Source organism: Clinocottus analis, unplaced genomic scaffold (genome assembly GCF_023055335.1).
Source record: "Clinocottus analis isolate CAN_PGR_092001 unplaced genomic scaffold, fCliAna1.0.p SCAF_13, whole genome shotgun sequence".
Classification (NCBI taxonomy): domain Eukaryota; kingdom Metazoa; phylum Chordata; class Actinopteri; order Perciformes; family Cottidae; genus Clinocottus; species Clinocottus analis.
In genome coordinates, this window is record NW_027175854.1 from 14,570,001 (window position 1) to 14,588,749 (window position 18,749).

The 18,749-nt window shown below is 43.8% G+C and overlaps 1 protein-coding gene and 1 long non-coding RNA gene across 7 annotated transcripts in view; one reads left to right on the plus strand and one right to left on the minus strand.

Moving 5' to 3' along the window:
- The window catches only part of LOC137783645 (uncharacterized), an 8,657-nt gene extending 3,146 nt beyond the window's left edge, over positions 1 to 5,511 (minus strand). The window contains exons 1-2 of the long non-coding RNA XR_011077354.1: positions 5,437 to 5,511; positions 2,468 to 2,577 (exon numbers count right to left, since the gene is read on the minus strand). This is a non-coding gene — a long non-coding RNA (uncharacterized lncRNA). The remainder of the gene's footprint in view (positions 1 to 2,467; positions 2,578 to 5,436) is intronic.
- Positions 1 to 17,793, plus strand: part of zmiz2 (zinc finger, MIZ-type containing 2) — a 19,683-nt gene extending 1,890 nt beyond the window's left edge. For 2 of the 6 annotated variants that reach the window (XM_068573808.1, XM_068573809.1), the window contains exons 2-20: positions 3,207 to 3,308; positions 4,367 to 4,484; positions 4,813 to 5,015; positions 5,455 to 5,620; positions 6,305 to 6,508; positions 6,899 to 7,111; positions 7,713 to 7,796; positions 8,218 to 8,530; positions 9,548 to 9,689; positions 10,012 to 10,090; positions 10,292 to 10,423; positions 10,503 to 10,608; positions 11,126 to 11,283; positions 11,554 to 11,621; positions 11,709 to 11,777; positions 11,893 to 12,134; positions 12,923 to 13,038; positions 14,111 to 14,329; positions 15,706 to 17,793. In XM_068573808.1, the coding sequence (XP_068429909.1) occupies positions 3,259 to 3,308; positions 4,367 to 4,484; positions 4,813 to 5,015; positions 5,455 to 5,620; positions 6,305 to 6,508; positions 6,899 to 7,111; positions 7,713 to 7,796; positions 8,218 to 8,530; positions 9,548 to 9,689; positions 10,012 to 10,090; positions 10,292 to 10,423; positions 10,503 to 10,608; positions 11,126 to 11,283; positions 11,554 to 11,621; positions 11,709 to 11,777; positions 11,893 to 12,134; positions 12,923 to 13,038; positions 14,111 to 14,329; positions 15,706 to 15,813 (2,790 nt within the window). In that variant the 5' untranslated portion in view covers positions 3,207 to 3,258 and the 3' untranslated portion in view covers positions 15,814 to 17,793. Of the gene's footprint in view, positions 1 to 3,206; positions 3,309 to 4,366; positions 4,485 to 4,659; positions 4,709 to 4,812; positions 5,016 to 5,454; positions 5,621 to 6,304; positions 6,509 to 6,898; positions 7,112 to 7,712; positions 7,797 to 8,217; positions 8,531 to 9,547; positions 9,690 to 10,011; positions 10,091 to 10,291; positions 10,424 to 10,502; positions 10,609 to 11,125; positions 11,284 to 11,553; positions 11,622 to 11,708; positions 11,778 to 11,892; positions 12,135 to 12,922; positions 13,039 to 14,110; positions 14,330 to 14,800; positions 15,271 to 15,705 lie in introns of those variants that run through there. The other 4 variants (XM_068573812.1, XM_068573811.1, XM_068573810.1 and 1 more) reach the window with 4 other exon arrangements.
- The last annotated feature ends 956 nt before the right edge of the window (positions 17,794 to 18,749 follow it).

Genomic DNA, 18,749 nt, shown 5'->3' on the forward strand with positions numbered 1-18,749 from the left:
ATCGTTTTGGGGGATGAAATTTGTACGGAATTGTATTACGATATACTGACAGACGTTCTTATTATTTCGTCCACCCCCATCATATGACTGAGACTCGGCAGGTTTTAAAGCAGCATGATTTTAAAAGCTACCGGACGCTGTAAATTGTTGCGTTATCGTGAGATGGTCATCTTTCCGACGGTCTTTGAACACTCCGTCAGCCAAAACAAAGCCCAAAAATGTAATATTTCACGAAACATATTTTATTCTCTATGTCACATTTTATAATGTCGCCCCAAATGAACCGTTTATTTTTTATGAGATTGTGCAAAAAATAATAAACTGAGTGAAACTATCAGTGAAACTATGACGTCATGATTGCGTCATACGAGACCAGCAGACTACAAATCAGAGAAACTTGGACTGAACAGGAAGTGAACACAGAGAAGAGAAAAGTTATAAAAAGTTAAATATTTACAGTATGTGAGCGTGTTTTTCGCTCTTTAATGACTCAAGTCATTAAACAGTTATTCTGCTTTAAAGACGTTTCCTAGTTCTCTAATTCTCGACGGATCCGTCTCTAAAGAGGAGCAGGGATTTTGAAGAGACCAACGAGGCTACAGAGTAAAATGTGACTGAAGTAATAAAACGCCCTGAAGCTGCTCCACGAGCTCACAGATTAATTAGTCAACATAAACTTTTGATGCAGGAAGTTTAATGTGTATTGAATTGACGCTGAAGTAAAAGCTTTAACACTACATCATTCACCCATTCACACACTGATGGGAGGAGCCACCATGCAATTTAATGCAGTTTAATCAACCATTCATACACGTTCATACTCCGTAAGCGCAGCTACGGGAGCAATATAGGGTTAAGTGTCTTGCTCAAGGACACATCGACATGGGCTAAGTGGCTAGCATCGGCGCCGGGGATCGAACCATCAACCCTCTGATTGAAAGACAACCCCTGCTTACCACTGAGCCACAGTCACCCTACATACGCTTTGAAAATGTACAGTACGCTTTTGAGAAGCATTGATTTTATACGTGTTATCAAAATAGTTGTATGTGTGTGTGTATATATGTGTGTGTGTGTATATATATATATATATATATATATATATATATATATATATATATATATATATATATATATATATATATATATATCTCGCTCTCTCAATGTTTACCCTAGGTTTAAAGCTTTAGAGGGGAGAGGGAGATACTACATTGTGGTACATCATAATAATTACAAAGTAATACCTCACTACAAGTCAATACTACTAGTGACTCCATCTGTGCTTTTCTAAATATTAGAATAAAGAACATTGCAATCACTTTCAGGTAAACAGGATTGCGCCATCACACAATAAACAATTATAACTTTGTTAGAAAAATGCAAATAAAATTATCTGTGCAAAAAAAAACTAATATTGAGTTACTACTAAATATCTTATTGTGGAAAACACCAAGCTATTGCGTGCAGGTGTGTGAGCATCAGGTTGTGTTGCAGGTTGCAGTGAGCTCTTTCCTCTGCACATCTTTATAAACGGGGCTGTAGACTTGTTACAGCTCTGTTCATGCTCGATGTTAAGCTTATGTGTGTGTGTGTATATGTATGTATATATATATATATATATATATATATATATGTATGTATGTGTATATATATGTGTGTGTATGTATGTATGTATGTATGTATGTATGTATGTATGTGTATATATATATATATATATACACACACACGTATGTATATACACACGTATGTATATATTATCTTATTTAATGCATTCTTTAATTTTGTGTAAAATCTTGATCTGATCATTATTCATTAAATGCGGCGGTCGAATGAGTTAAAAAAGTACAAGTTTTCCTTCCTGAGATGAAGTGGAACAGAATATTTATTTATATTTATAAAACGCAACAAAAACTAAATGGAAGTACTCGAGAAAGTACTTTAAATCAACAAGCTTTGATTCATGTAACGTGTACTTGATGATGTAGTATTTAAGCATCCCAACCTCTCGTAGAGTACTACTACTCTCCTCTTCTCCTCGTCCTCCAGATGTAATCGGCAGCTTTAAACTAATCTACCGAGACTTCGCTAAATTTGGATTAGCGCTAACGACGTGGGCTTTGATTAGAAAATACAAGTGTCTGGTTTTATTGAGCGGGAAAAGGCTACACTGCAAGAACCCGGTGGGTTCAGAGGTCAACGATCCAGTGAGAAGAATAATCGTCATTTGCGGCTCTTGTGTTTTTATTTTGAATAAAAAAGGGAACTAAATGTGTTTTATCTGCTTGTTGCACACTCAAAGAGAAGCTGGAAACTCTTTCAAACATGAAAGCAGGAGGGTCAGCTGAGGGTGGATGGAGTGTGCAGCTGTAGGAAGAGTTGACGGGGGGAGGAGGAGGAGGAGGAGGAGGCGGCGGGCGGCGTGTCAGGGCTGCAGGTACAGGCTGTTCTGACAGACATCTTAACAAACCTCTTTGTGGGGCTGTGATGGAAGTTACACGCTGCCTCCTGATAGGAGGGAATCCAGGTAGAAGCGGTCACATGACTGCAGCACCCTCCTCCATGAGATGTGACCCAAATCTGCAAAAACCAAAGAGGAAGAAATAGGAGAAGGAGGAGGAAGTGTGTGTGTGTGTGTGTGTGTGTGTGTGTGTTGGAAAAATACATTAGCATGTTAACTGTCAGATAAAAAAGAAAATCATTAGCGGGAGCAGCAGCGTGGAGGAAAAGCTCCTGTTAGGAAGGAGAGAGGAAGAGAAGTGGCTGATGATGGTGAAGACGATGATGATGATGATGATAATATAACGTTTGTTAAATGTAAAGTAGTCGCAGAGCGAGACGGTTCCTCCCGCGACCGAGAGAAGAGTCGCTCACATCTCCGTTCTCTTAAATTCCTTTTGAAATCAGCGAGCTAAATTTAGCTTTCACCCCTCCCTCCTGTGAGGTATCAGAGCTACAGCAGTCATAGTGATAGGCTAACGTTTTGACACACACACACACACACACACACACACACACACACACACACACACACACACACACACACACACACACACACACACACAGATTAAAGTGAGTGGGAGGGCGCTGTGTCTTTTGTGCACACGGTGATGATGAATTGTTGCTCTGCAGCAAATGAGTTCTGAGTAACTGTCTTTTTTTTCACATGTTGTGTCTTCCTCCTCTTCTTCCTCCTCTTCCTCCTGCAGGGCTGCCTCTTGAGGACAGTGGGGGCTCTCGAATGATCCCCCCGTTCATCCGATGAACCCCCTCAACTCCATGAAACCTTCCCTGCCTCCCAATTCGCAAAGGTACACACGCACACACACACACACACACACACACACACACACACACACACTGTTGTGGCTTCAGGCTCTGTGTCCTCAGTTGAACCATGTGACACCCTGTGACACCCTGTGCTTGTTATGGTTTTGTTGTGCATCCCAGGGGACGATGGTTCTCCTCCAGTATCCAGTAGATCATGTGATCATGTGACCAGCAGATCATGTGATCATGTGACCAGTAGAGCGTGATGTGATCAGGACATCATGGATGTTTATATTGTCTCTGATCTCTGGTTGTTTACAAAGTCACATGACCAGTCAGTGTTTAGACCGACAGGAGGAGAGCTAGTAACGTTAGCAGCACCGCTAACACAAACATTAAAAGCTGTAGTGATGTGAGCCGGGCAATTCAGACTGTATTAATTATATTTTTTTTATGCTATTTAACAAAATACACAGCTAATATGGAAAGAATCAATTTTTTTCATCTTTTGTCAATTTTTTTTGTCAAATTAATGTCAGATTCCTGCATCATGAAGGCGTGTTTTAGTTCTCTACTAGGGCTTTTAAATATATATATAGATATAGATATAGATATAGATATATATATATATATATATATATATATATATATAGATATATATATATATATATATATATATATATAGATATATCTCTCTCTCTCTATATATATAGATAGATATATATATATCTCTATCTCTCTCTCTCTCTCTCTCTCTCTCTCTCTATATATATATATATATATATATATATATATATATATATATATATATATATATATATATATAGATATATCTGTATATATAGATATATCTATATCTCTCTATATATATCTCTATATATATATCTCTATATCTCTCTATATATATATCTCTATATATATCTCACAGTTAAATTCAAGGCCGCAGAGAGAAAAATGATCCATAAACAACAACAACACACAAACAAACAGACAAACAAACGGTCCACCTGAACCTGCTCCGGGGTTCATAGGGTTAAAGCGTTCAATACCCGGCGGCCGGCTCCCTGAACCGTCCCTTTAACGCTCCGTGTCTCTGCAGCAGCGACGGCCCCTTCCTGAATGACCCAGTTTCCTGGCAACCAGGAACCAATCAGCACCCAGGATCCCTCTCCGTGGTCACTACAGTGTGGGGCGTGACCAATCCCACGCACAGCCAGGTAACACATGTCTCCTCTTCTTGTTGTTCTTGTTCTAAATTGTAGTTTGTAGTTAATTGTTAAAACGGGCTCCATCCTTACACACAAAAAATGTAATATTATTTTAAAAATGTTTTTCATTTTTAATTATAATAATAATAACACATTTTAATAATAGTTTATATTTCCTTTCAAGGTCTTTTCTATTAGTACCAAACTAAACGAGTCTTCACAGGAAGCTACAGGTGTGACTCTCCTGTCATAAACATGATTTACAGTGAGATGTAATAAGTGTGACTGAGTTAATGTCTCCGTATCTCTCGCTCTCTCTCACTCTCTCTCTCTCTAGGTGTTCGGTGCACCCATGGGCCCTGGCGACAACTCCGGTGGTCACATGATGCCCGGCGGCGGTGGGCCCGGCATGGGCCCCGGCATGGGCTCCCAGTTCATGGGCCAGCAGGCGTACGGAGACGCCATGTCCAAAGGCTACGGCCAGCCGGTCATGTACGGGCGGCCCGGCGGCTACAACCCAAACTCGGCCTACGGGGGCAGGTACGCAACGACAACAACAACTACAACAAATACTACAACTTACTGCGCTTTTCCTCATCAAGGAAAATGCAAAGAAAGAAAAAGAGTTTGATCATAGAACAGTGTGTGTCTGTTCCAATGCAGCGCTGTGCTTTGTGTTGTTGTTTGTGCGACGGGTTTGTTGCATCAACACACGTCAGCGTGGCTGCTCTCACCCACTGACTGACTCATGCTGCTGACACACACACACACACAGAGACACGCACAGAAACACAGACACACTTAGAGACAAATAGACACACAGAGACAGACACAGAAACATATAGACACACAGAGACAGACACACCGACATACACACTCATGCTTAGACACACAGACTCACAAACGAGACAGACACACACAGGCTCACACAGACAAACTCACAGACAGACACGGTGTTCACCTCTCTTCTCTCCTGTAGTTACTCTGGTAGCGGGGGAGCTGGCATGGGGGTGCGTCCTCCCTCAGACTTCACTCAGGCAGCGGCTGCAGCCGTCGCCGCGGCCGCCGCCACGGCAACTGCCACCGCCACGGCAACCGTTGCAGCAATCCAAGAAAAACAGAACCAGGAGATGAACTACGGCCAGGTACATGTTTATTATTTATGTGTATTTTATATATAAATGAATAAATAATTGTACATATAAATATCTATATATCTCTCTATATCTCTCTCTCTCTCTCTCTCTCTCTCTCTCTCTCTCTCTCTCTCTCTCTATATATATATATATATATATATATATATATATATATATATATATATATATATCTCATGCAGCTCTTAGCCTTTTTGCATATATATATATGTGTGTGTGTGTATATATATGTATGTATGTATGTATGTATGTATGTATATATATATGTGTGTGTGTGTGTTATTATTATGAAATATATATTTGTATATTTATATCTAAAAAAAATATTATTCCTAAATAAATGTGTGTATGTATAAACCCTTTTTTGTATTTATTTTTTATATATAAATAACATAAATTTTTTAATATGCGGTGTTTATTTATTTAGAATTATTATGTAATTAATTCATACAATTCTTGTTATACTTCTGCATATGTAGTAAACTATGGCCTAATATGACTCCCCTATACTTAATTAATAATTAGTAATCATAGAATTCTGCTGGTTTTCAGACCTGCTTTCACTCTGATACCGTGAAGTGTTTTTAGGTAAATCAGGTCCTGGGCGACAGGTCCTGAAATACCCAGTGAGCTTTGTTTTCACCCCTGCTGTCGTGCTTCCCTTTTCCCTCCCAGATGGGTGGAGCATCCTCTTACAGCACCCAGTTCCTGTCTCACGCGGGCCCCCGTGGGCCCCCGGGGATGGTCTCCAACAGGCCCGGACCTCCTCCTTCCAGCGGAGGCCTGTACCCGACTCACCCGTCCCAGGCTCAGAAGATGCCCCAGCACGGCGGTTACCCTGGTCCACAGCAGGGGCTCAAACGACCTTTCCACTCGGAGGTCAGTTAAGTTTATATGTTTATATTATCTTAAAGAGACAGTGTGTGTGATCTGACGCCATCTAGTGGCGAAGCTGCAGTATGCAACAAACTAGAACTACAACGGCCGACAAAAAAACTTAAATATATAGATATAAACGGCTGATTTTAAGGGGGGGGGTGGGGACTCCTCTGGTTGTATAGAAGTCTATATAAATGACTCTACTTCTCTCTTGATGTATTCCCTCAGTAAACATTGAAAACATGAGTTTATGTCTCAATCTCTAGTTTCTTCAATACAGCATTATGTTCATTTAGTAAATTATGGTCTCAGAGTCAAACAGACCCTAAAGCAGGGGACTTTAGGGTCGGGGCTACACGGTGATTGACAGGTTGACGTTTCTTTCTCCAGGGTTTCCCTGTGCAGCAGTACGGCTCTGGGGGTATGTCGGGGTACCCCACCCAGCCCCTGCAGTACCCCTCTGGTCCCCAGCAGCGATGCGCCCCCTCCCCCTCGTACCCCTCCAGCCGGATGCCTCTCATGGGGCAGTACAGCTCTGGATCACACAACCCAGGACAGTTCCCCCCCGGAGCCGGGCAGCCCAACCCTCCGCAGTACTATAAGGTCCGCCTGCTCCTCCTTGTTTGTGTTTATCTAACATACATGCGTGCAGACATGCATTCATGCATGCATACAAACATGCAGACATACATACACACTGTACATATATTCATACATGTGTACCAGTGTCTCCAATTTAGCCAGTTGTACTTTGTTCTTTTTAACAAACGCATACAAAGAGTTCAGTAACAATCTCTTTAAATTTTTGTTAATTTTGTTTCCGCTATATTGACTTTTTTATTCTACTGTTTTATATAAACACTAACTGAATATTTTTACATTTGAAGACAACTTTCTGACATCATAAAGCACAAACAACTCATCAATTAATTAATTTATGCACATGGGGATATTTGTGTGGACCAAAAAGGATCCTTTTTAATAATCCTTAACAAAGGCAGATCCACAACTTCCATTCTTACCTTTCACAATAAAAGCCCTAGAAGTATAATATTCACATGGCAGTATTTCACATGGTCATGTCACAATTTGAATAGAGAAAGTAACGGGTGGATGATTCAATAATGAGAGTAATCGGTAGCTGCAGCCACTGTTTCCAGGCTTTTTCCACCGAGTCTCATGTTTCCTGTCTTGTGTTCTGCAGTCGGAGCCGTTCAACGGTCAGGGCGGCCTTCCCTCTGCAGGGCCGGGCGGATACAATGCCTTCACGCAGGCGGCCGTCAACGGGGTGAGTTCCTCCGCGTAAGAACCTCAACGCGTACTGGCTTTGTCACTTTCTCCTTTCTGTGGTCTTTGATTTTCATTTCAAAATAAAAGTCCGGCTCTCCTCTGGAAACGGAAGCATCGTGACTTGAAGTAGAGAGCACTGGAAGGCATCTTCAGTGCAGAATAACTTATATATGAAGTGTTTGTCACATATGATGTGTTCAAGGACCGTTGTAAAGATGAAAATCTAACGACCATGTTGGTTTTTACAGCTTCTGGCCAGTTTAGTTTTTGCAAGGTTTTTGTTTGAAAAGAAACTTGCTTTTTAGTCCCGCCCGTGGGTTTTTGTGGCTCAAGGGGGTGTGGTCGGTCAGACTGTGCGCTTGCGGTTCTCATGGGATGCTTCCGGTCCTAAACGCTCCGTCTTTGTCCTCGTCTCTCAGCCAGGTCGGGGGGGAGTGATGCCCGGCTATCCCAGCTCGCCGATGGGAGGGAATCCCACTCCGCCGATGACGCCAGGGACGTCCATACCTCCCTACCTGTCCCCGGGCCAGGACACCAAGCCCCCTTACCTCCCACAGGACGTCAAGCCTCCTTACCTCCCACAGGACGTCAAGCCCCCTTACCTCCCGCAGGACGTCAAGCCCCCTTACCTGCCGCAGGACGTCAAGCCACCCTACCTCCCACAGGACGTCAAGCCGCCCTACCTCCCACAGGACGTTAAGCCCAACATCAACCCCCAGCAGGTGTCGACAGGTGAGCCGCCGCGCACCAATGTCTGCGCTTAGTCTCCTCTGGCGAGCCAAAGCTGGTCCCGCCACCTTCGGTGATTGTCGGGGGAGCTAGCTAGCTGCTGCAGCTAGCGCTGACGACCCTTTTTTATTTTGTGAAGAATTTTCTGCCTCTCCCACCACCTCCATGGCGCTAGCTTGCGAGCTAACAGCAAGTGCTAGTAAGCTCGCAGCGCTGATTAGCTTGCGAGTGCTCGGTAGTTAGCGCTGACCTGTTTTCCATCACGCCTCCTCGGGTGAGATGCTAATAACTTGGGTGAGATGCTAATAACTCGGGTGAGAGGCTAATAACTCGGGTGAGAGGCTAATAACGGCCCGTTGGGCGTTTTAATCTGGCCCGCCAAGTATTATGAATAATTATGATTATACTAATTTAAAAACAAAACAAAACAAAAAAACATATATATTTTTCAAAAATATTATTAATATTAGTCCTGGTGCTAAGGGCAGCCCTGGCGGACTTAACGTCAAACAAGCAGCACATTGGCATACATGTCAATAGGTAGTAACTTTTAATTTTTACAGTTATAGTCTGAGATCCTCTGAGTGAAGCTATTTAGCTGTCAGGGATAGGAACTTTAGTCATAGTTCCACATTTATAAAATTATACCATAGAACTGCATGCTGGGAAGTCCTGTCAAACTCCATCATGGAGTTATATACATAAATTAGTTCAGGCTATTGGTCCGGCCCTCCACAATATGTTTTGTACCTCATGCGGCACTACAGTGTTGAACCGTACTGATAACACCAGGCCCCTGAATCAGTATTTCTGAAATGGGGGTACTTGAAGGCACCACAGGGCGTATGTGAGACAAAACAAAATCTATTTAAAATTAGCATCCACTTAAAAACTCTTTCAGAATTTATATTTCATAAATATAAGTCAAAGTTCATAAGCACTTTTCTTTGTTTTGTTTAATAAGTTGAGCACACTCGTTCCTGCTCCCTAAAAGCCGCCTCCTTGTTTTCCCCGCTGAAGGAAACCCGAGCGACGACCTGCGCCTGACGTTCCCGGTGCGAGACGGCGTCGTGCTGGAGCCGTTCAGGCTGGAGCACAACCTGGCGGTCAGCAACCACGCCTTCCAGCTGAGGGACTCGGTCTACAAGACTCTCATGTTGAGGTTTCCATTGTTGTTTCTATCCTGTGTGTTTCTGTGTGAGACAAACGAGAACTGTATTTTATTTATTTAAATCAAACATTTTTTTGGAAATAACTACAATATAAATAAAATGTATAAAATAAATGTATAATTAAAAGACTTACTCAAGATATTATCTGAGTAGTTCTGCTCTCGTTCATCTTCCTCTGAAGCTCAACTCCTGGCTTCAGACTGAATCCAGAGAGATTTTTATTTAGAAGAAGAAGAAAGAGAGAAAGCAGGAATGTCTGGTAACCCCACCCAGCCGCTCTCCTCTGATGCTGTGTTGTGTCGCTCCCTGCAGGCCGGACCTGGAGCTGCAGTTCAAGTGTTACCACCACGAGGACCGGCAGATGAACACCAACTGGCCAGCTTCAGTCCAGGTGAGCTTTTCTTTGTGTTCAGTGCTTTATTAGAGGATGGTTATGGTTATTTTTTACCAGGGGAATTGATGTTGTTTAATTTTTAAATTGACTGTTTAACCTTATTTCTAAGTTACCCTGTTTAACCTTAATGTTGTGGTATCGTAGAAATATATTTATTTTACATACTCATTGAATCCCCTCCTCGCTGTCTCGTCTCAGGTGAGCGTCAACGCGACGCCTCTGTGCATCGAGCGCGGCGACAACAAGACGTCCCACAAGCCCTTGTACCTGAAGCCAGTGTGCCAGCCGGGACGCAACACGGTGCAGATCACCGTCACCGCCTGCTGCTGCGTGAGTCCTCCTCCCTTGCTGTTGACGTTTCAAACGCATCCTGTCTATATCTCTCTCTTCTTCTTCTTCCCTCCTCCAGTCGCACCTGTTCGTGCTGCAGCTGGTCCACCGGCCGTCGGTGCGCTCCGTCCTGCAGGGTCTGATGAAGAAGAGGCTGCTGCCGGCCGAGCACTGCATCACCAAGAGTGAGTCCGGTCCCGCTCAGGGGTCACACCGGCCCGCAGGAAAGACATGGGGCGGTGTGACCAAATGACTGGAAAAAAAGAGAGAAAAATTCTCAACAATTATACAATTTTAATTAAAATTAACAAAAAAAAAGATGTATATGTTCAATAAAAGAGATGTGAAATTAATCTAATAATAGGAACATATCTCAAGGAACATTAAGATTTATTTCCTTTTATAAAAAGGAAACGTCTGCCTGAATATTTGTATTTATTTGTTTTTCTTATACATATTTAAAAAATATTTATATAAATAAAATATTAATACATTTAAGAAAATTTGGTATTTCTATCTAAACTCAAGTAAAAGATACTTCTTCTGAAGAGAATGTACTGCAGTCATGTAGTTCAGTTTGGGAATGAACCTTAAGATTACATCATGATGAAAAACATCCTAAATGTCCTAAAAGGGTTGTGAACCACCGGCAGTACCGTTTCTGTGCTTCCTTTTTAAAATACAATGTATTTCCTGTTTCAGTCAAGAGGAACTTCAGCAGCGGCACAATCCCTGGGACCCCCGGGCTAAACGGAGAGGACGGCGTCGAGCAGACGGCCATCAAAGTTTCCCTCAAATGCCCGATCACCTTCAGGCGGATCCAGCTGCCGGCCAGAGGCCACGACTGCAGACACATACAGGTGTGTGACGGACACACACACACACTCACACTCACACACACACTCTAAGGCTGTGACAATCATTTTTAGCCGTGAGGCTTTTATCGGCTTTGAGACGACCAGAGTTCTCAGCGTCTCCTGGAGTCACATGTAGACACGCTTTGCATCTTTGTCTCCTCTGTTTTGAGTCATAGACAAAGAGTCAGAGAGTCAGAGAGACGAAGAGTCAGAGAGTCTGTTTCTTTGTCTCTTCTGAGACTTCCCGACTCTTACGCTGTCTTTTGTCTCTAGTGCTTCGATTTGGAGTCGTACCTGCAGCTGAACTGTGAACGAGGGACCTGGAGATGTCCGGTGTGCAAGTAGGTTCTGCGCGTTCTGCAAGTTCTGTTCAGAACCTTGTTGTGTCTTCTCTGCGTGACACGTGCCGTCGTTCCTTTCCTCCGCAGTAAGACTGCGCTGCTGGAGGGGCTGGAGGTGGACCAGTACATGCTGGGGATCCTGGTCTACATCCAGAAGTAAGTGTCTGAAACCCGGCGGTTCGATCCTCTGTGTCGGTCCGGTCGCTGAGCGTCCCGTTCTCTCTCTCTCTCTCTCTCTCTCTCTCTCTCTCTCGCGCTCTCTCACTCTCAGCTCCGACTACGAGGAGATTACCATCGACCCGGTGTGCGGCTGGAGGCCGGTGCCGGTGAAACCGGACCTGCACATCAAGGAGGAGCCGGACGGCCCGGTGCTGAAGCGCTGCCGCACTGTGAGCCCGAGTCACATGGTGCTGCCCAACGTCATGGAGATGATCGCCGCTCTGGGCCCGGCCTCGTCCCCCTACCACAGCCTAACCGCGGGGGGCAGGAACACCCCAGACTACAACAGGCCAGGTAGGGGGAGGAGCTGGGGTAGCTAATGGATGGGGGGAGGAGCCTGTGGAGGAGGAGGAGGAGCTAGTAGAGGAAGAGTAACTAGTGAATGAGCTGGTGACAGGGGAAGAGCCAGTGGAGGAGGAGCTAGTGGATGAGTAGTAGCTAGCGGAGAGGAAGTAGTAGCTAGCGGAGGAGGAGGATCTAGTGGAGCAGTAGGAGCTACTGGTGGAGAAGTTAGTGGCGGAGTTAGTGGATGGCAAGTTGGAGGAGCTAGTGGAGGAGGAGGAGCTTGTACTTGTACTGCTACTTCTACTAACGTTTGCTCGGCTTGTTCATTCAAACGTCCAGCGAATAAAAATCCTTCATGAAAAAAAAAAACAAGATCTTAAAAATGTGTCTTAAACCTACAAAGGCTACTAAGTCGGTTCATGACGTTACATTTGTTTTTAAGTCACAGATGTAATGTTTGCAACATTTGTGATAACGTAACAACACAACTCAAGTGTAACTAACACAACTCTTTATGGACATTTTAATGCATTTCATACCTTCACGGTCCAGAAGATCCTCATTTACTGTCTGAGCAATGTGTACTTTTGACCTGTTTAGTACTGAATATAATGCATGTGTATATACACATACACGTGTGTGCATATACACATGCATGCATTGTGCACAATCAGTCGGGTCATGAGCTCTTAGATGGGATGTGACCCAAAAGGATAAATCCCTCTAACGCTAATGGAGGAAACGTGTGCGATCAGCTGTTCCGTGTTCCTAACGTTCTGTTTCCTTTGGCGCCGCAGGGAGCCAAGGGTTCTCCAGCCAGTCGAGCTTCACGGACTTCCCCAACACCCCCGGCACCCCGACCCTGGGCGAGTACTCGTCCTCCGGGCCGCCGCTGCCCTACCAGCCCGAGCAGGTGAGGTTTGCTTCAGAAAGCGCCGCCATGTTTGTTTGTTTGTTTGTTTGTTTTGTTTGTCTGGGCGTCGCCCTGCAGCTACAGCGCTGAGTGCTGCTCCTCCTCTCGGTCCGCTTCACTTCCTGAAAGAGGTTTTAATGGATGTCGTCGACAACGAGGGCCGAGTCTGAACAGACGGCGGCCTGAGGGCATGAGGTCGCTTCCCACAAAGAACCAGGGAGGTTTAAAATACTCAACCAGCAGATATGTTACCAGAACACGACGGGAGATATTCTGGGTTTGGTTTCATTTGTAAATCCCTCAAAAACAACCCTGAATGTCGTAAAAAACGGTTCTCATTTATGCTAAAGACCTTTAGCGTTTTCTTTCGTACATTTTCGTGGGGGGGTTTTCTTGCAAATTTGTGATTTCGCTATATAAATTTCTCTCGGAAATGTACTAATTAATCTCAGAATAGTAATAATATTTCAAGAATTTTCAAATTTTTTTTCTCGGAAATTTACTATTACGAGAATCGTTTTCTCCTTTTGGCTACATAATCTCAGAGCATCTTCAAGTTTACCAACCAACGGTTAATAAATTCCTCTTCATCATAAAACATATGGATACGCTTCGAACACGCTCACTCACACACACACACACACACACACACTGCTCCGTGTGTCTTTATTCTCCCTCCCTCCGTCTTTACCATCATTGTCTCTGCGTGAGGACCACGGGTCGTCTCCGTGTTCTGGTCTCATCGGTTCCCCTTTGTTCCCGGAGGACACTGACTGTCTGCTCCTTCTGGCCCCTGCGCTCCTCTGAGGGCCTCGAGCCGGCCCTGAAGTGGACAGCGCTGGAGGACGTGTTGCACATCGAGGCCTGTGATCCGCCTCGGACAGCTGCCCCTCTTCCTCCTCTTCCTCCTCCTTCTCTTCCCCCGCTGTCACACACATTTGCCGTCGGCCTCTCGAGAGGAAGACTCTCGAAGAGATGCAGGCCTCCGGGACTCTAATGTTGTTGTGGTTGTAGTTTTTGCTTGTCATCACTGTAAAATAAATGGTCTCTTCTGTCTCCACCCGCCCCGTAGTCGTCTCACTCTGGACGGATCGAACACGCCCACAGCATCCTGCAGCAGCAGCAGCAGCAGCAGCAGCAGCAGCACGGGAACCCGGGCCTCGGCGACACCGGCAGCCCACTGTCGCAGCGCAATGTCGCTACCCAGAATGCCCGGCTGCAGAGCGAGGGCCCCTTCGCCCTGGGAGGCCCCGGGGGCCCCGGGGGAGACGGCGCGGATCACGCACTAGATGTGAGTGCAACCCCCCCCCAAAAACACCCTGTTGGGCATTTGACAGAATACAAATTCATTCATCAAACTCTTAAAGAAGCATCCCATACCACGCGTACTCAAGGAGCCTGTTAGCGTAGCGTAGCATAAAGACTGGACAGGGGGTGGGGAAACAGCTAGCATGGCTCTGACTGCAACGCTAAATCTCAGTGATTTTTTTTTTTTTTTTAAAGTTGCACAAATGAATGTTTAAAAGAAGACATTTCGTGGAGCGTCTTTATCGCTCCTTTTTTATCTATTCTTTTTCAGATAATTTCCTTATAACTTCTTCTCCATTTTGCATTAATTACTTGGATATTCTCTCAGATTAAAAGGGGAGAAATGACGAGAAAGAGAGAGAGCAAGAAAGAGAGAAAACTCACAAATTCACGAGTATAAAACAGAAAAAACTCGGAAAAATTGTGTTTTTTGTTTTTCATTTTTTTTCTCAAGGAACCGCATCACTTCAGTTTGCAAGGTTGGATCAACACCACAAACAGCAACGGTAAACACTGCGGTAATGTGAGCCGCCGAGTGCTAAGTTTATGAATTATATATCAGGACTCATTCATGTTCAGGAAATAACACTAAAAAAAAAAAGAACATGAAAGGACAAAGTGTGTATGTATCTTCCAGGACCTTCAACCCTAAATACTCTGCTGGCTGGCGTTACCACGGTGTTGCATCACTTTCAGTGTTTTTCTCCTTGCAAATGTACGACTTCATTTAGTCTTTTATTCATCCGATTTTTTTGTTTTTTTTTATTGTTTTTTTTATAAACGCAAAATCAGTTTTATAATCTCCGAGAAAATAAAAGTTTTCTTTATTTTTTAGAATTTTTAGGACTTCAAACTTCTTTCCTCTTATATTCACAGTTTCTTAGTTTTCTTTCACACAAATTTATGAATAGGTTTTCATTTTGTCTCGTAGAATTTTCAGGATTTCAGATTAAAATTATTTTTTTTAATGAATTTGTGAGTTTATAATCTCAGAGAATATTCAAGTTTCGTGAATATACGACAAATCTCAAAGACTTTATGAGGTTTGTTTTTTTTATCTCAAATTTGTGACTTTAACATCTGAGAAAATTGTCAAAATTTCGTCTAATAAAATGACCTCCGACCCCGGACCAGTAAATATGTTTTAATCTCTTAAAAGGCTCCAATACTGCGTCATGCAAGTGTCAGAAGTTAGATTTAAAACCTCCGACATCGCTTCTCTTTCTTCTTCTTCTTCTTCTTCTTCTTCTTCTCTTTTTAACCTTAAAGTGTAACACGTAAAACTCTTTGTAAAAAGCTGTAAATCTGTTGTTTCTTTTCTAAATGAATTAACCTTTGACCTCCCCGTGTGCCGCAAAGCTTCTTCCTGAGCTCAGCAACCCGGACGAGCTGCTGTCCTACCTGGGCCCGCCCGACCTGCCCAGCAACAGCAGCGACGACCTGCTGTCGCTGTTCGAGAACAACTGAGCGCTCCTCTGTCTTCCAGCCGCAGTGGCCCCGCCCCCCTTTTGGGCTCAGCCTTGGACCCGCCCCCCTTTGGGCTCTGCCGTGGCTCCGCCCCTCCTTTGGGCCCTGCCATGGACCCGCCCCCCCTTGGGCCCTGCCGTGGACCCGCCTCCCCTTGGGCCCTGCCGTGGACCCGACCCCCATTGGGCCCTGCCGTGGACCCGACCCCCTAAAGACCCTGCCGAGGCTCCGCCCCTCCGTTGGGCCCTGCCGCAAACCCGCCCCCCACGTGGACCCGCCTTTCTTTGGGCCCTGCTGTGGCTCCGCCCCTCCTTTGGGCTCTGCTGTGGCCCCGTCCCCTCTTTGAACCCTGCCGTGGCCCCGCCCCACTTTGGTTGAAGAAGACAATGCCGCCGCCTCTATTGGTACCCACTTCCTGTGTGTGGCAGTGTTTTTTGTGTCTTTCTTTTTGTCTCTTTTCGCTGTACTTTGTGGTCCGTCCGGTGCGGCCAGAGGAAGAACCGACAGAACCCAACAGAACCCATCAGAACTCTGCAGACCAGCATTTTTAAACTTGAGCACAAACCGCCGGCCGCCAGACTGAGAGACGGCTTTTTAATTTATCGTTGTCGTTGGAAAGCGGAGGAGAGTTAATGGACACGTCGGTTAATCAGCGATTTTTTTCTCTCTCTCTCTCTCTCTCTCTCTCTCTCTCTCTCTCTCTCTCTCTCTCTCTCTCTCTCTCTCTCTTTGTGTCTCTCTCTCTTCCTGCACACACACATTCCTGGTGGATTCCTTTGTGACGCTGTCGCCGCGTTTCTGCCGTTTTACCTCAAAGGTCGTCGCAACGAAATGTACAATCATCGACATCGTGTGAAGTTCCCGGAGTTGCAAAGTTCTTGTCGTATTTTATCCCCCCCTCCTCCTATGATGCAACCTCCTGCTGCATTAAAGGTGAAGGCTGGTGATGTTCTCTTATCCTTCTACAAGTTTATTAATCCCATGAAAAGAGTTTTGAACATCCTCCGTTTCTTTTTCCTCACCTCCGTTCTACAAATTAAAAGCACGCATGCTCCTTTTTTGAGTATTATGTATCTCAGGCTTTTATTGTGAAAGGTCTGCTCTTAAAAGTGGAAAGGAGGAAATGAAAGTTTGTCACTTTTTAAAAAATGTAAAATATTCACTTTCTGTTTTGAAAGAGCGATAATATATATATATATATATATATATATATATATATATATATATATATATATATATATATATATATATACATACACATACACACACACACACATATATATATGAAAAAACACAATGTGCGAGGAAGAGAAGGGAACCGACATTTAGCAAACTGTAATTTTAATCAAACAAACGAGGAAACGGGCATTTGTTAGGGACTATTTTCAGCGGCGGATGAATACACATGTGCTCTCGTGAGTATTCATACTTATTGTTTTTATTCTATTTTTAATTAAATTAATTCTTCAATTGAAGTTTTAGCAATTTCCCCTTCAGAAGGTTTGCGCCCTGATTGCAAAGTTTAAGGTGTATATTATGGGATGGCTTTATGTCATTGATAACATTTTGCTTCTACGATCAATAAGCAATCATTTTAATAAGTTGATGACATCATTTCAAACCGGAGCAGACGCGTTGGGATTGTTTCGTGGGATTAAACTGACAAACGGAAGAATATAGCATACCAGCAGATTATTATTATTATTATTATTATTATTATTATTATGGGATGTAAGATAAGAGCAGCGGTCACTTTGTAGTTCTGTTTCTCTCTAAGACGACGGAGAGAAACAAATAAACAGATGTACAAAGACTTTGTTTTCTTTTTTATGATTCTGTTTTTTAAACATGAAGTTTGGGAGCGCTGACGTCCTTCAGCACTGTGAAATATATACATTTATATATATATGTGTGTGTGTAGGTATATATATTTATAAATATATTATGTGTGTGTATATACATACACATATATATTTATAAATATATATACATATATGGAAATATATTTACAAATATGTGTAAATATATTTGTGAATATCTACTTGTATTTACAAATATGTTTGGAAATACATATATTTGTAAATATATTTATTTACAAATATATGTGCAAATATATATTTGTAAATATATATATATATATATTTCTAAATGTATATTAATTAAAAAAAGACTCCCTTCGTTTGGTTTCACCCTCTTGTGAAGGCTTTTTGTTTCTTTGTGTTCTGACTCCCTGCACACGAGTACAGGTGTGTTCTGACTCCCTGCACACGAGTACAGGTGTGTTCTGACTCCCTGCACACGAGTACAGGTGTGTTCTGACTCCCTGCACACGAGTACAGGTGTGTTCTGACTCCTTGCACACGAGTACAGGTGTGTTCTGACTCCCTGCACACGAGTACAGGTGTGTTCTGACTCCCTGCACACGAGTACAGGTGTGTTCTGACTCCCTGCACACGAGTACAGGTGTGTTCTGACTCCCTGCAGACGGGTACAGGTGTGTTCTGACTCCTTGCACACGAGTACAGGTGTGTTCTGACTCCCTGCACACGAGTACAGGTGTGTTCTGACTCCCTGCAGACGGGTACAGGTGTGTTCTGACTCCTTGCACACGAGTACAGGTGTGTTCTGACTCCCTGCAGACGGGTACAGGTGTGTTCTGACTCCCTGCACACGAGTACAGGTGTGTTCTGACTCCCTGCACACGAGTACAGGTGTGTTCTGACTCCTTGCACACGAGTACAGGTGTGTTCTGACTCCTTGCACACGAGTACAGGTGTGTTCTGACTCCTTGCACACGAGTACAGGTGTGTTCTGACGCCATGCACACGAATACAGGTGTGTTCTGACTCCTTGCACACGAGTACAGGTGTGTTCTGACTCCTTGCACACGAGTACAGGTGTGTTTTGCTGTCTGATGCTTCTCTCATTGGTCGTGC